The 14136-nt window shown below is 40.5% G+C and overlaps 1 protein-coding gene across 5 annotated transcripts in view; it reads right to left on the reverse strand.

Moving 5' to 3' along the window:
- The window catches only part of LOC135496007 (calcium-dependent protein kinase C-like), a 65545-nt gene extending 52613 nt beyond the window's left edge, over nt 1-12932 (reverse strand). For all 5 annotated transcript variants that reach the window (XM_064785125.1, XM_064785122.1, XM_064785114.1 and 2 more), the window contains exons 1-3: nt 12720-12932; nt 12563-12594; nt 5188-5270 (exon numbers count right to left, since the gene is read on the reverse strand). In XM_064785125.1, the coding sequence (XP_064641195.1) occupies nt 5188-5270; nt 12563-12594; nt 12720-12889 (285 nt within the window). In that variant the 5' untranslated portion in view covers nt 12890-12932. The remainder of the gene's footprint in view (nt 1-5187; nt 5271-12562; nt 12595-12719) is intronic.
- Nucleotides 12933-14136: the final 1204 nt, after the last annotated feature.

Genomic DNA, 14136 nt, shown 5'->3' on the forward strand with positions numbered 1-14136 from the left:
TCTCTTTACATGTTTTAACAAAAATATCTCTTCTCATCAAAAACACATTGAAAAGATTCAAAGCTTGCTCAAACCTTTCCCATTTAAAAGTTTAATATGCTTTGACAAGTGATACCATCCATCTGTCAAAGACATATGATTATTTGAATTTTCCTGATTGATGCAACATAATGGAATGGTTATATTTTGAAATTGGAATTTACAGTTTATAGACATCAATGCTTAGTGAAAGTTTCATCTGACTGATGGCGGGTTGCTCCAATTATGGCATGGCATCTTGAAGTCTCATGACTCTTGACCAATCACAATTCAATGTTACTCTCTTTCTGAATCCAGTTCAACTCCTTTGTGTTGATGAACTTTACCTAGTGTCAGGTGAACATTGCATCTCTTGCTATGATAATCCACCTAAGGTGACTAAGGCAGTTAGGTCTACAAGATCATCATTTCCGTTCCTCATAGAAATCCCAATCTCTAATTGACATAACCCTACCACAAGTAGCTGTAATGACAATCAAAGTTACTCCTCATTACAGCTCGTGGAAATGATAGTCAACAGATCAATTGACTCCAATGTGACCGCCTAAGGTTGCCAAACAAACAGGATGATCTCATCCCCAAAACCAGATTGCCATTTGCACCGCCAACCAGAGATTTTTGTTGTAGTGACCTGCAACAATTATTACCGGAGGATGACACCTCATCTTACTAATGAAAGACGCATTGCTTGGCCTCCAAGTGGTACCAGGAGAACAAAGACAGAAATCTGCATTGATAATGAAAAGGAGAGGAAGTCCATTCTTGGTATATGACCATTGGTATATAAATCACCCAGTACTTGTTGTACCCATCAGCATTTCTACACGCATGATACTGTCACATCAGTTGACTGCTGGCTGACATAAAAAACACTATTAGGGCGGTCTGATCATCCTCCGCCTCCAAACCACACCACACTAATGGGACATATTAGTTACCCATTAGGAGATCAAAAGAAATGATAGTTCACACTAATTACTATTTGCTTGTAATTTGTGGTATTAAAGGTTTCAGTGACGAGTCATTGTCTTCATTGTCTGCATCCTGGTTGGATCCTTCTTCATATGCTGTCCTGTGATCAGGAGTAGCAGCAATGGAGCAATATGTCTTAAAACCACAGACTTCATGGAGGGGGGGATCAAGAGCTGTTATGCTCAACCATGGAGGGCAGGGGGGCAATTCAACAGGGAATAAAAGAGCCATGCGTCCTGAGTGAGAGACCATAAAGCAGAAATCAATTGCCAGCTTCAGGCCACTGAAAGTCAATGTCACGGTTCTTGTCACTGCTCTCACCTACTTTGAGCCTGCATCAAAAAAGTTCACCACTCTTAAGATTTCAGCCAAACCTCATATAAAAGACACAAAACTGAGATTTGGCAAATTCTGCTTAGCAATAGTTCATTGACCTGATAGCTGAATACCAGTCTGGTCAGAAACTATATTCCAAACTGACAGTTCGTTGAACCCAAATTTACCAATGTAGCTTTGTTTCAGAACATTAGATAACTTTTACTTTGTTCCCTAATCCCCTGGTAACAGAAAACTAAATGGACATCCACATACAGCTTGGAGAGTTTTTCTAATGTTGTTGATTTACCCAATAACGTAACCATAGAAACAGGAGACTGGCGTACAATACCTCGGCGATCGCAGAGGAAAGGCGTCTGTAGAAGCCAAAGCATTTTGATGTGTCTCACTTTCTATTCGTTTCTCTTGAAGCTGAAACATTTTGATGTGTCTCACTTTCTATTCGTTTCTCTTGAAGCTGAAGCATTTTGATGTGTCTCACTTTCTATTCGTTTCTCTTGAAGATGAAGCATTTTGATGTGTTGCACTGTCTATCTGTCAGAGATCATTTCCATCCCACCGTCCATTCCCTGAATGACATCAGCTCACTAAGGTTCAGCTTCTATCTTGAATGACAGTGTTAGTAGAAGACATTAACAGAGAAGGCCTCTGGTATCTCTAATAAGACGTTGGAGGAGCATGCCTCTTGTATCTCAAATTACAGTAAGACATGGGAGGGGTGGGCCTCTGGTATTTCTAATGACAGTAAGACGTCAGGGGGTGGGCCTCTGGTATCTCTAATGACAGTATAAGTCAAGGAGTAGGCCTCTGGTAACTCTAATGACAGTAAGACGATGGCTCTGGTATATCTAATGACAGTAAAACGGTAGAGGGTTGGGCATTTGGCATCAGTATTTTGATCTCCTTGTAGTCTGATACTAGTACCACCTGAGCAGGGATCTGATACTCTGTCATGTCATAGTACATGCAATGTGGGTGTACATCAAAGCAGCATCGATACTACATACACTAATACGCAGACTTATCCACTGACTTTTCTACTTTAATCTTCTCGAAAGCCTTTTAAACAAGAATATGTTGCTTATTCTACACTTGATCAAGCTGCATACAGAGTCAAGGAGGGCAATTACCATCCTATGTTGCTGTCAACAAGGCCTCCAAACGTGAAGACTGCTTGTATTCAGACTTGCCAGCATTTCTGATTCAACTGTACTGGTGGTTGAGCAGGAAAAAAAACAGCGAAAAAGAAAAATAAAAGAAAAATTTGGACTTGAAAAAAAAGAGCGGGGTTCCACTGTATATAAATGAGTGTTTGAGGCTGAATACTAATTTTCTACAGTATGTACCACCATGTGCAGAAGCATTGATTTGTCAAACAAAATGAGCTTGATTAATGTACTCAGCTATTGTATGGTTGGCCCAGTTCAGGATAGGAAAGGTGACACCTCAGCTGCCAGCAACTACATCTTCATTTCAGGACTCCACAAATTTGCACTTTAGAGACAGAACAATGACTAGAATAACTACTGAAGAAATCAAATAAACCACATAAAAATATCACTAACGGATATTGTAATGATATTGTGGTGTGATTTTCTATGATATTCTGTTTTACTAAGAGCCCTTGTCATCAAGGGTAAATTGAGAGCAGCATTGATGAAGACTTGAACATGTTAATCCCCTCAGGTAACATCAACGCATACTTAGTCTCACAATGGATGAGCAGCTTCTATTGATATTAGAGTAAACCAGGAGAAATCAATGAATGGGTGGATTTGTGGTGGCGCTAATCATAACGTTATTTAAAACCACGCGAGATGAAACCCCATCATTGCACTTGGCTAACAGCAATGACTTTAACAAACTAATTTGATTGACACAATATTTTAATACTTTCTACTCTTAAGTCTTCACAAAATTTCCTCGTTTCAAAGAAGAAAAGCTCACAGCACTTCATTATCCTTTAATAAGAGCAGCTCTATGTTGGCGTTTAGACAAAAGGGCATCTTTTAATATTATTTCAGAACCTGGATGTCTATGCTGCCTGAAAAAGTGTCATCAGTTTTTCAAATAAGCAGTGTAAACTATGAGGCACAAGAATTGAATACAAGCTTACGCATGTCATATCACAAAATTAAGGTAACAAGACAGCCTTCAATCTGGCCAGTGAGAATCCCGAGTGTGGAAGTCACTGTGCTGTCATAAGGCTTGAAATCAGCTTGCGCTATAGGGTTATCACGTTGAGACTCTCATTAGCCTGTTGTAGCCAATTACTTCCAGATCAAGACGATGTACTGTACTCAAGATGAAGGTGGTAGTAGTTATATTAACCACACCCAAGCCGCGTGCATTAGTCTGATATCAACTACAGTAGAGATTGTCATCTGACTTCACATGACTATATCATGACATTGGGTGATATGAATAAAGACTAGCAAATGCTTTTATCTAAAACTCCATGTACATTTACACTAGGCCTTTCTGTACAAAATTGAAGTAAAAGCATTTGCTAGTCTTTATTCATATCACCCCATGTGCTGTTTAAACATTATAGCGCTTATAGCATTGACTTGTGACAAACATAAACATGATTTTGAGTGGCTGCTACGACTTACTAGGATTTCCCTCTCATTTAGAGAACACGTCAATTGAAGAAGTGACCTGCCGGTGATTACAGGCAACACAGTTTTTGAAGTTACCCGTGATCACAGGCAATATGAGTTACCGATGCTGCTGTAAGTCCCAAGACACCTACTCCTCAGGAGTGGGCCAAAATCAATCTACGACAAGTATGATACACGAGTAAAATCATTTCAATCACTCTCCATGAGAGTCGGACGGCAATCTTGAAGACCGATGAAATGCTCGGCAAGATTCCTTTAGCAGAACTTTCTCCTAATTAGGTAAGTGGCAGGCAGCATTTATAATCAATAATGGCTGCCAATACCACATCCAAAATGAAGCAATACATCAGTGTTCCTGACAATCAACCTTTCTTTCTGCTACATAAAATGTGCATTTGACTTGTTAGACATATTGGTTGTGTTTCTTTCATATTTGAAAGCTAATTCTAAGCATGGAATGTGAGAAGAATGGGAGCCTGATTATTTCACTGACCAAGCAATATGCTGTACTGTTATTCAGATAGCCTGACAGCACAAACATTCCAACATAATACTGTTATACATAGGGACAACGAAGCTGAGATATCCTGCTTATTGGGTCAATCTGCTCTCATAAAAACTCCACTTTTTCCTCCAAAACATTGAGAGCAATTAGGACAATTATTGACGGCGATGGGCAAGGGTAAATCATCAGCAATCAAACAACTTTTGAAGTGAAGTGGAGTGGTAGCTACAATCCTGAGTGAACACCCAGCAAACATTCATTCTACTCATGAGTTAACCCAGTCTATGCTAGGCTCAATCGAACCTCTGCTCCAAGTCAGTAGGATGTGAAGAGACAATGTGAGAAGCACGAGGTCAAACTGGCAGAAACTAGTGATAGAAATGCGGTGACAGAACTTAGCGATGAACAAGCTTTCTGTATAATCAGCCGTGTAACACTGCTGATATAGCTTCCAGGGTAACATCCTGGACAAATACTGCTTAGTTCGAACAGCAGTGGTTGGAAAATGTTAGTGACGCATTTGAAGATAAAGGATTTACTCTCTTGCTTCAGCTTGGAAGAACATTCTCTCAAAGGTCACCAAAACACTATAAATCAACTTTAACTTAGGAAATAAGGAATTTTGACCCTTCACCCTCTGAAACTGAACATGGTGATTTCCTTTCAACAGTCAGATTTTAACCTGAGGTCTGAATCGTAAAGATGACTTACATCAGAGTCCGGTCCCTTGTCAGCTCCTGGGCACTGGAAGCTGACAAACTCATGGCAGCGTTTGTGAACCGCAAAGCAGCAAACTGAAACGAGAAATTGAACAACATAAATTACAAACAAGTATTTTTCACGAGCCGTCACGTCAAAAAAACAGAAAGTTTACCAGCTGTAAAATAGTGATAGAACTATACTTTTTTCCTGGTGCACATAAATAACAAATGCTTTTACTTGGTTTTCTAGAGAAAAAGCTCATAACATATTATACCGAATATCAAAACCATCTTACATCACAAACAGTTTCTATTTAAGCCTATCATTTAAATTTCATAAAATGTCTGTACTTTTATTTGCTAAATAAAACTGAAGAAGTAAGTCACTCTTATCGTCTCAAATGACCAAGAATAAGATGAGTCATGAAATCCTTTTCAAATATTTGTGACCTGATTAGGCTAGATCATCAAATAAAACACACAGCTTTAATGTGGACACCAGGAAGTCACATACTGTCTGCTAATAAGAGATATTGAGAAAATGAAAATATCTGTTGGGAATGTAATAGCACCAATGGTTAAGGTTATCATCATGGACTGTACACCTTAACCCAAATCTTAGATGGCCGCTATTGGACACATCAGAAAATGCCGGAAATGATTCCAACAACAAGTCATCACTTTTCAAATTTTTCTCAATTTGACAGTTCAAGAAAAGCATGGGCCTAGTACAATGGCAGATACATAGACCTTTAGTGACAGTTGTCTTAGTTGAGGGACTGCTGTTTTCCATGGTAACCCCATCTTCCTACTCATACCCCAGCGCTGAAATGAGACAAAACAGTTCTACACCTGAGGGTCATTCGGCAATGGATACAGATTGCACGTAATGATCGAACATTATTCTTAACCAACTTTGTAGTTGACTGTCATTGTTTGGCCATTCCTCTGAAGATACCGTGAGCTTCTTCATCACCATAGTGACAGTAACTTAGTGATGTGCTGACTTCAATCTCCGGTGAACAGTTAAAAAGCAAACATTTGCCTGCTGAAGGAATGGCAGCCATTTTGGAAAGGAAGTTACCAGTTGAGCTATCAGCGAAGTCTGTATGCTAGGTAACTTTTGTAACTTAGTAACAGTGACACTGATCTACACCATGTTCGTTATAAAGAACTATACCATTTGTCAACCAGTACCAGATCTCTGTCATAATTTTGTCAATGGTAAGGTGATTTTTGAGAGTCTAAATGAGATCACTGAACAGAATAAAGGATGAAGTAACTTTAACAGATCTCAGCAATAAATTCTGCACCCCCACTGATTGTGAGTCAAGATGTTCCTGTACCTGAGTGATCTCATACAGCTAGTCAGTGGTAGTTTCTGGATACACCACCTCCTGATACAGCATGATTTTCAACCTGTAGACTACTTGATCCTCCATCAGTGGCCACGTTTGATGCATCTTCACATACCATTACAAGGTTGCTGCGAAGGATGTGTCAATAGTCAGCCACATCAAAGCAGGACTAAGTCCATGTTCTGAGGGTGACTTTAGTCAGATATGTCAAAGGCATTTTCTCATGGGCTTTGCACCTGAAGAGTGATGATCAATCAGGCACACAGATTTTGATGCAACATTTTTGACATACATTACAGATATCATTCAGTCAGGAAAGAGTGAAACTGTATACATGCAGGACTCCCCTTCACAGAGAATCCCATCACACTACGAAATCCTTGGATCCTGTTGAGAACTCAAATGAATGGCATTCCTATACCTGAATAAGTTGAGATTCATCAAGGTATTTCATTTATTGGGATTTCAATAGAGTGTTGAAGCCCAAGGTCCCAGTATACATGGTATGGGAAGATGGCTGGACTAGGTACAGATGAGGCATTGGCCAATAACAAATACATTTTCTGGATTGAGATTTCAAACTAGCTAACTGATTAACTAGGGTTGGAACAAGAAACAGGGTTCTTTATTTTTCAGTCTAGGCAGGCAACATTTCTGAGAAACCCAAGCCTAATTGTTCTATTGCAGTATGATATACAGTTGATATCACTTCTAACAACAACATTAAGCCAGAACATAGCCTACTAGGTAGGCCTTGGTTCACTGCATCCTTTTTTATTATCTTGCAAAGCATCCATAAATATCATGGTATGTTTTGATGTAACGGAGATTACTTCACATAGCAGCAAAGTCTACCACACTATCAGTGGTGTTGGTCTTGGCACTATATGCCTAGTTTGCTTCAACGAGTTATACATGAAAGGGCCTACACAGCCTGGATGCTGAGCAGTACAGTGGCCACCAAGAAAGCTCATTTCTGCCTATTCTTCATGAGTTTGCCCACAGAGGTAGACCAGGCAGTCTTTGATATCAGAAAAGCTCTCAATTTGCAATGGTGAAATGAGATCGGGGGAGTTACGAGTTCAACTCTACCTAGAATGTTGCTTTCCTTGCTTCCACAAGGACAACACAAAGCAGCAGTCTATATGGGCCCCTTGTGATACAGAGCAGGCAATAAACCTCAATGCCAAGTATCTGAATAAATGAATAAACACATCAATTCTCAATGAAAATAAGAGCCTTCCCCACCTGCTGATCACAAATAAAGCAGTTCAAAATCCAATACTACATAAAGCACCTATAAATCACTTGACAAGATGCAATATAGCAAGGAGGCATATGTTGGCAAATGGCAGAGGTAAAAAACCACATAACTTTAAAGTGGGTGCTCTGTCGGAAGTATTGACTCCACAATAAAGTTTATTTGAATTTGAATTTGAATTTGATTCCCCATCAACTCAACTTCTATCCATGAAGAGGATATGACAACCTCATATAAACCTTCACCTAATCCCGGAATGCCTTTGCTACTCCAACACGAGTCATGGACACAACTATAAGACAAGGTCGGGCAAACTGACCTAGTCATTGCTGTGTTAACTATTATACTGAAGGCACATCATTAAACTTTTGCTTCATCTGTTTGTTTTGTATTATGATAAACATAATCGTAATTCACATTAGAATAGAAACATACGTCAGCAAAACAGCCACCAGCAGACGTATTTCACGAAGAGATTCAAGCTGATATACCCCACTCCATGAGGAACTCAGTAATGCTGAGTTATGAGGGACAAAGCCACCTCCCGGGATTGTCTACCACATTACCGATAAAATATGCGGCAAAAACATCACCGCTGAAATTGGCTGACGATAATTTGTGTCGGGTTTATTAACAGTCACAGCATAAACACACAGAAATAGACGGAATGCCCTTGGCTGTTTTATTGATGGGTAAAAGTAATTCTGTCATTGTGTAGAAATGGCTATTGAAATTATGCTGTTAGTTGAATAAAGTTTGATAGGATTAGTAATTTGTACCAAAATAATGGAAGCACTGGTCCAGGGTAACACACAAATATTTCGTGTCGATGATGAAATGATTGCTGTTTTTGGTTCTTAGCTGTTGCACTACCTTACCATATTGACTCTGCCTTGTGAAACTGGAAAAGGTGGATTCAGCAAACGATACTGTGGATGCACAATCTGGAAGTAGTGGGTTTGATACTCGGAAAGTCTGCTACTCAAGTGTCCTCGAGCAAAACACTTCACCATGCCTTATAAGATTTCAAACAAAACTCTTTCTGGCCTCTCGAGGTAGACAATTAGCATGAGACCATCTACTGACATGAACTAGCAGGGTTAAAACTACTGTAGGTCTACCACATGACAACAGCTGCATTCTGTTATCAAATTCATCACCAATCATTATGCTTCTATCAAGCTAACACGTTTTTAGAAATGACACCTGGTACATGATTGAAAAAATATTGAAATATTGGAGATTTGATCAGAACTCAATTGGCATTTAGAAAACAGCATCATTATAGCATAATCAGAGCACCTGCAGGTATCAATATTTCACTCAACTATTGAACAGTTTAAGTTTGATTACAGAATATTTCAAGAAGAACTCTTGATATTGAGGACATCTGAGTCATGTCTTCAGAAAATCTGTCAACTCTAGTTGCACCCAAGCAAGCACACCAGACAACTCAAGGCTTAACTTTGTCCTATTGCATAGTGGTTTGGGGAAAACGTCTTGGCGTGGTTTTATTGAGACAGGTCTTTAGCATAATGCAAAGAACACAGTTTTTTCAAGAGGCCTATACACCAACAAACACAACCCCTTCCGGTCAAGTGAATTGCCTAAACTACCAGTTAAGGCAAGGATTCACTGCTAACTAATGTTCAATTATGTCTCAATTGGGGACCATCATTATACCTTACAGACCACAATATACCTCGCAAATGTAAACGCATTGTGACCTGAACTCTTGCTCACATGCATATCACTGTATGTTTGTTCAGTTTGAGTAGTTGTCTGCACTTCCTGGTAAAGAAACTACACACATGGCTAAAGGCGACCACGACCATAAAAATGAAATGGCCAGGGCCATTGTGCTCACCTCATGTGGAGAAAAGATGGATAAAGAGCATGGTCTTGTGTCATGTAGTGTTAGGTTTGATGTAGGTCCAAGCAATTACAATTTCCCCAAAATGGCCAATTTACAGTACATTCGACCTCTGTGACCTTGAAAAGTAGGTCAAATCAAAGAAGACCCGGGTGACACATTGAATGGTTGTTAGAATTAGATGTCCCTATGATATAAAATTGGTGCCAATCAGGCAAGTCATTACTAGGAATAATGGCATTTTGAAGAATTTAGGATTTGGCCCCCTCCCTGGAGGCCAAACGGCAAATCAGATCGCACCAAACTTCGGTACCTGAGATCACCTGACCAAGGGGTACATGTGTACTTAATTTGTGATCAATAGTCATTGCAGTTAAGAAACGTGCCATAGTTACGGCCTGACGGCGAATTTACGCCATTTGACCTCTGTGACCTTGACAAGAAGGTCAAATTAAAAACCTGTGTGACATATACTGTATGGTGGTTAGATGTACCCATGATATCAAATTGGTGGCAATCGGGCAAGAAGTTAAGGAATAATCACATTTTTAAGGTTTTTGGATTTTGCCCCCTGGTGGTCAAGTGGTGAATCATATTGGACCAAACTTCAGTCCCTGAGATCACCTCACTAAGGGGTAAATGTGTACCAAATTTGGTATCAATAGTCATTGCAGTTTAGAAACATGCCATCGTTACATCCTAACGGCCAATTTACACCATTTGACCTCTGTGACCTTGAAAAGGAGGTCAAATCAAAAACCCGGAGGATATATGATGCACCTTTGCTAGAAGTACCTACCATATTTTTTTCAAAATTTCCTGACTACTATTAAGGGAGATATTGCATATTTTCACTTTTAACGTTTGGCCCCCTGGTGGCCAAACCATGTAACGAATCGGACCGAAACTTGGTCTCCCAGGTGTCATTACATAAGGGTACATGTGTACCAAGTTTCAACTCAATAGCTCTAACAGTTACGAAACGTGCCCTGCTAACGGACGACGGACGACGACGGACGACGACGACGACGACGACGACGACGACGACGGACGACGGACGCCACGGTATGGGATAAGCTCACCTCTGCTAAGAGGTGAGCTAAAAACTAACGCAAGAAGATCTTCACTCTCAAACAGATTATCTCTGTCATCATACTCAAATCTCTCCACGGTTTGATTTGTGTAGGTTGTCAAGACAACAGCACACACCTACAGCTGTATTGACTGTAATGACCTGTCACGACAATAACGCGTCAATCATGGAAAGTGTTGGGTTGAACACATATCATCAGTGTCAAACAATATTGTCCTCATCCCAAGTTGATTGGAAAGGGGGGGGGGGTGTATTGATCAACAAATCCAAATCAAGAGTTTCAAGCTAAAAAGTATTTGGACATTCTGATACTATTCTAAATCAACTGGAAACTAACTCTTACTGCATTGAATTATTTGTGGCACTTGTTCTTGCATGCTGAAACTGGCCTTATCCATCATCAAATCACATGTCCCCAGAATGGCTATATGGGCCATACAAGTGCAGAAGCATTTAAGAGTACAGTGAGTGCCACAGAGTAATGACAGCTTTTGAGTAAAGGAATAGTGACAAACATCCAGCAATAACAACCCATGATATAAGCTATGATAGATAAGATTTGTGGTTCGAATCCTAGTCAAGGGCAAAATGATATTTCTGTAATAATTTCATTCTTTCATGATAAATTATATCAGTTACCAATCAACACTGGGGTCAGCTTTTTTATCCGCCAATCAATATAATCAAGACATTCAATTATAATCAAATTAACTGTGGATTATTCTGTGGTCAATTTTAACATTTACTAATCTTATGGTTAATTAACATCAGATCACTCTGATCTCATTGCACACCATCCGCAATAGGACCTTTTATTCTTTATTCTCCCATGTGAAATAGACATCAACTTTGTGGTCAGCCAATTATCAATCAGCCTGTCTAGTCACTTAATTGATGCTAAAGTAAGCCAATTATCAATCAGCCTGTCTGGTCACTTAATTGATGCTAAAGTAAGCCAATTATCAATCAGCCTGTCTGGTCACTTAATTGATGCTAAAGTAAGCCAATTATCAATCAGCCTGTCTGGTCACTTAATTGATGCTAAAGTAAGCCAATTACCAATCAAACTGTCTGGTCAGTTTTATCACTCTGGTTTAATTGATGCATAAGTAAGCCAATTATCAATCAACATGGCTATGGCTGGTCAATTTAATTGATGCTAGAGTAAGCCAAATATCAATCAACATGGCTGGTCAGTTTTCTATCAATGCTGAGAAGGAAGGAGGCTTCTTAGTGGATTAATTGGAACCCCATGTCCACCAGCGGTCCAAATCAATTCAAAGTGTGTCACCTGTTTTACCAGGAATTAATTCGTTTGGGTTTTAAAGCACTAATAAACCAATTATCACCAAATTTAAAAGCATGGCAATAATGCTGAGCAACCATGATGCTACTTATAACACCAATCTCTTGTGAGTTAAAAGGGCAAAGTCATGTAGTTTTAGCTATGCAAAAGGTCTTCACATATGTGGACATATACCCGCCTATACCCGGTAGGCCTAGTCAGTGTGAGTATGTTAAACGAGAAGGCCTTGCTCTAATTCTTTAGAAGTTAGTGGCCTAAAAATCCAAATACACAGACCTAATTTTATTTCAGGAGGTAACCAGGTTGGCAGGATGGTGACATGATGACACACAACAAACACCATATTCAATTATGATATTCCTGCCACCATAGAAGTCCTGCCAAGCCGCAAGCCATCCCTCTCATGAGAGGGGGCGTGGCACATTGACATTGTTGAGTAATAGCAGAAACAACATAATGAATTCTATACAACATTACTGCAAACTGGTACTTACCTTTGCATTGGAAACCTTGTTTTCCAAACCCCCTGCAAAACAAGGAATAGACCTGTCAGAATAAACGCTAGTGTAGAGATATACGGTCTACAGTGTATTTCACTATCACACACTGAAAATGCAGAAGATGATAGACGAGAGATGCCGGTTTACCTACCAAATAAAATCCTTGCAGTGTCCACAGAATGTCGGTTGCTTAAAGAACCTAGCCATAAATTTATGATCCTTAACTTCGTGCACATTTTTCTGCCTCAGAGCACCCCTACGGTGCATCCCTTTCGAAGAGATACCGGGTTGACCAGCGGGTTGCGAACTTTCGTCAGCCATTTTGACCAAGAACTGCACTCTGGTTAGGCTCGTTCTGGGCCTCGTGCAGCAGCTGCTGGAATGAGCAGATGACAAACGGTTATCAATAGCTGGCAGCACCAGATAGGGATGTCACATGCTCTACAATTGGGCTAGTCAGGTGGGGTGTGGCGAGGCATAGCAGAAGAGGCATGACACCATGTAGAGACTTGGAGCATCCAGTAGAGACATGGAACAACCTGTGTGGAGAGAAGGCACATCCGGAGAAGACATTGTTACACCCTGTAGATGCACACCCTGTAGAAACTTGGTGCACTGTGTCGGGAGATGGCACATCGAGAAGAGAAATAGCACACCCAGTAGAGTAGAGACATGGCACATCCAGCAGAGACATGGTACACCCTGTAGAAACATGGTGACCATGTCGAGAGAAAGTACATCCGAACGAGACATAGTGCAACCCTGTAGCTTATCACACCCTGCATGACACATCCAGTAGAGACATATCACGCCCAGTAGAGATGCCACATCGAACAGAGACATGGTGCACTCTGTAGCTACATATCACACCCTGCATAGACAAAGCACATCCTGTAGAAACATGGTACACCCTGTAGCATATGGGGCACACCCTGCATTAGAAACACGGTACACCCTGTAGAGAAATGATACATTCAGTAGAGACATGGTCCACCCTGTGGAAGCATGATACTTTGTTGGGAGAGTACACATCCAGATCAGACAGACACGCGCCTAGTAAAGGGGCATGGCACATCCAGCAAAGACTAGGTACCCCTGTAGCATCATGGGATAGGGATAGGGCACATCAAGAAGAGACATGATGCACCATGCAGAACACGACACACCCAGCAGGTCTGGGCAATGGCACATCATCGGGAACAAGAGACGGCCAGCTTGTGCATGTCTTCACACGCATAGTGAGATGATAGCTCAGACCAGGCCTTGGCGCCTGCGGTATAGAAGGGACGGCCAGGTTGCACCTGTCTTCAAAAGCAAAGTAAGATGATAGCTCAGACCAAGGGGCCTTTTGGTGCCTGCAGTATAGAAGAGACGGCCAGGTTGTACCTGTCTTTACATTGTTTACGATGTATGTCTCCCTTGGTTACCGGTTTAGCAATAATGCGACAATGTACTGATGGGAGGTTGTCGTGACACACTAGATACGCCAGCATGATAATTGATGAAATGACCGCAGACTAATACTGATACCATTAACTCAACTCTAGTATTATGATAAAACATTTGTC

This window comes from Lineus longissimus, chromosome 1 (assembly GCF_910592395.1).
Source record: "Lineus longissimus chromosome 1, tnLinLong1.2, whole genome shotgun sequence".
NCBI lineage: Eukaryota > Metazoa > Nemertea > Pilidiophora > Heteronemertea > Lineidae > Lineus > Lineus longissimus.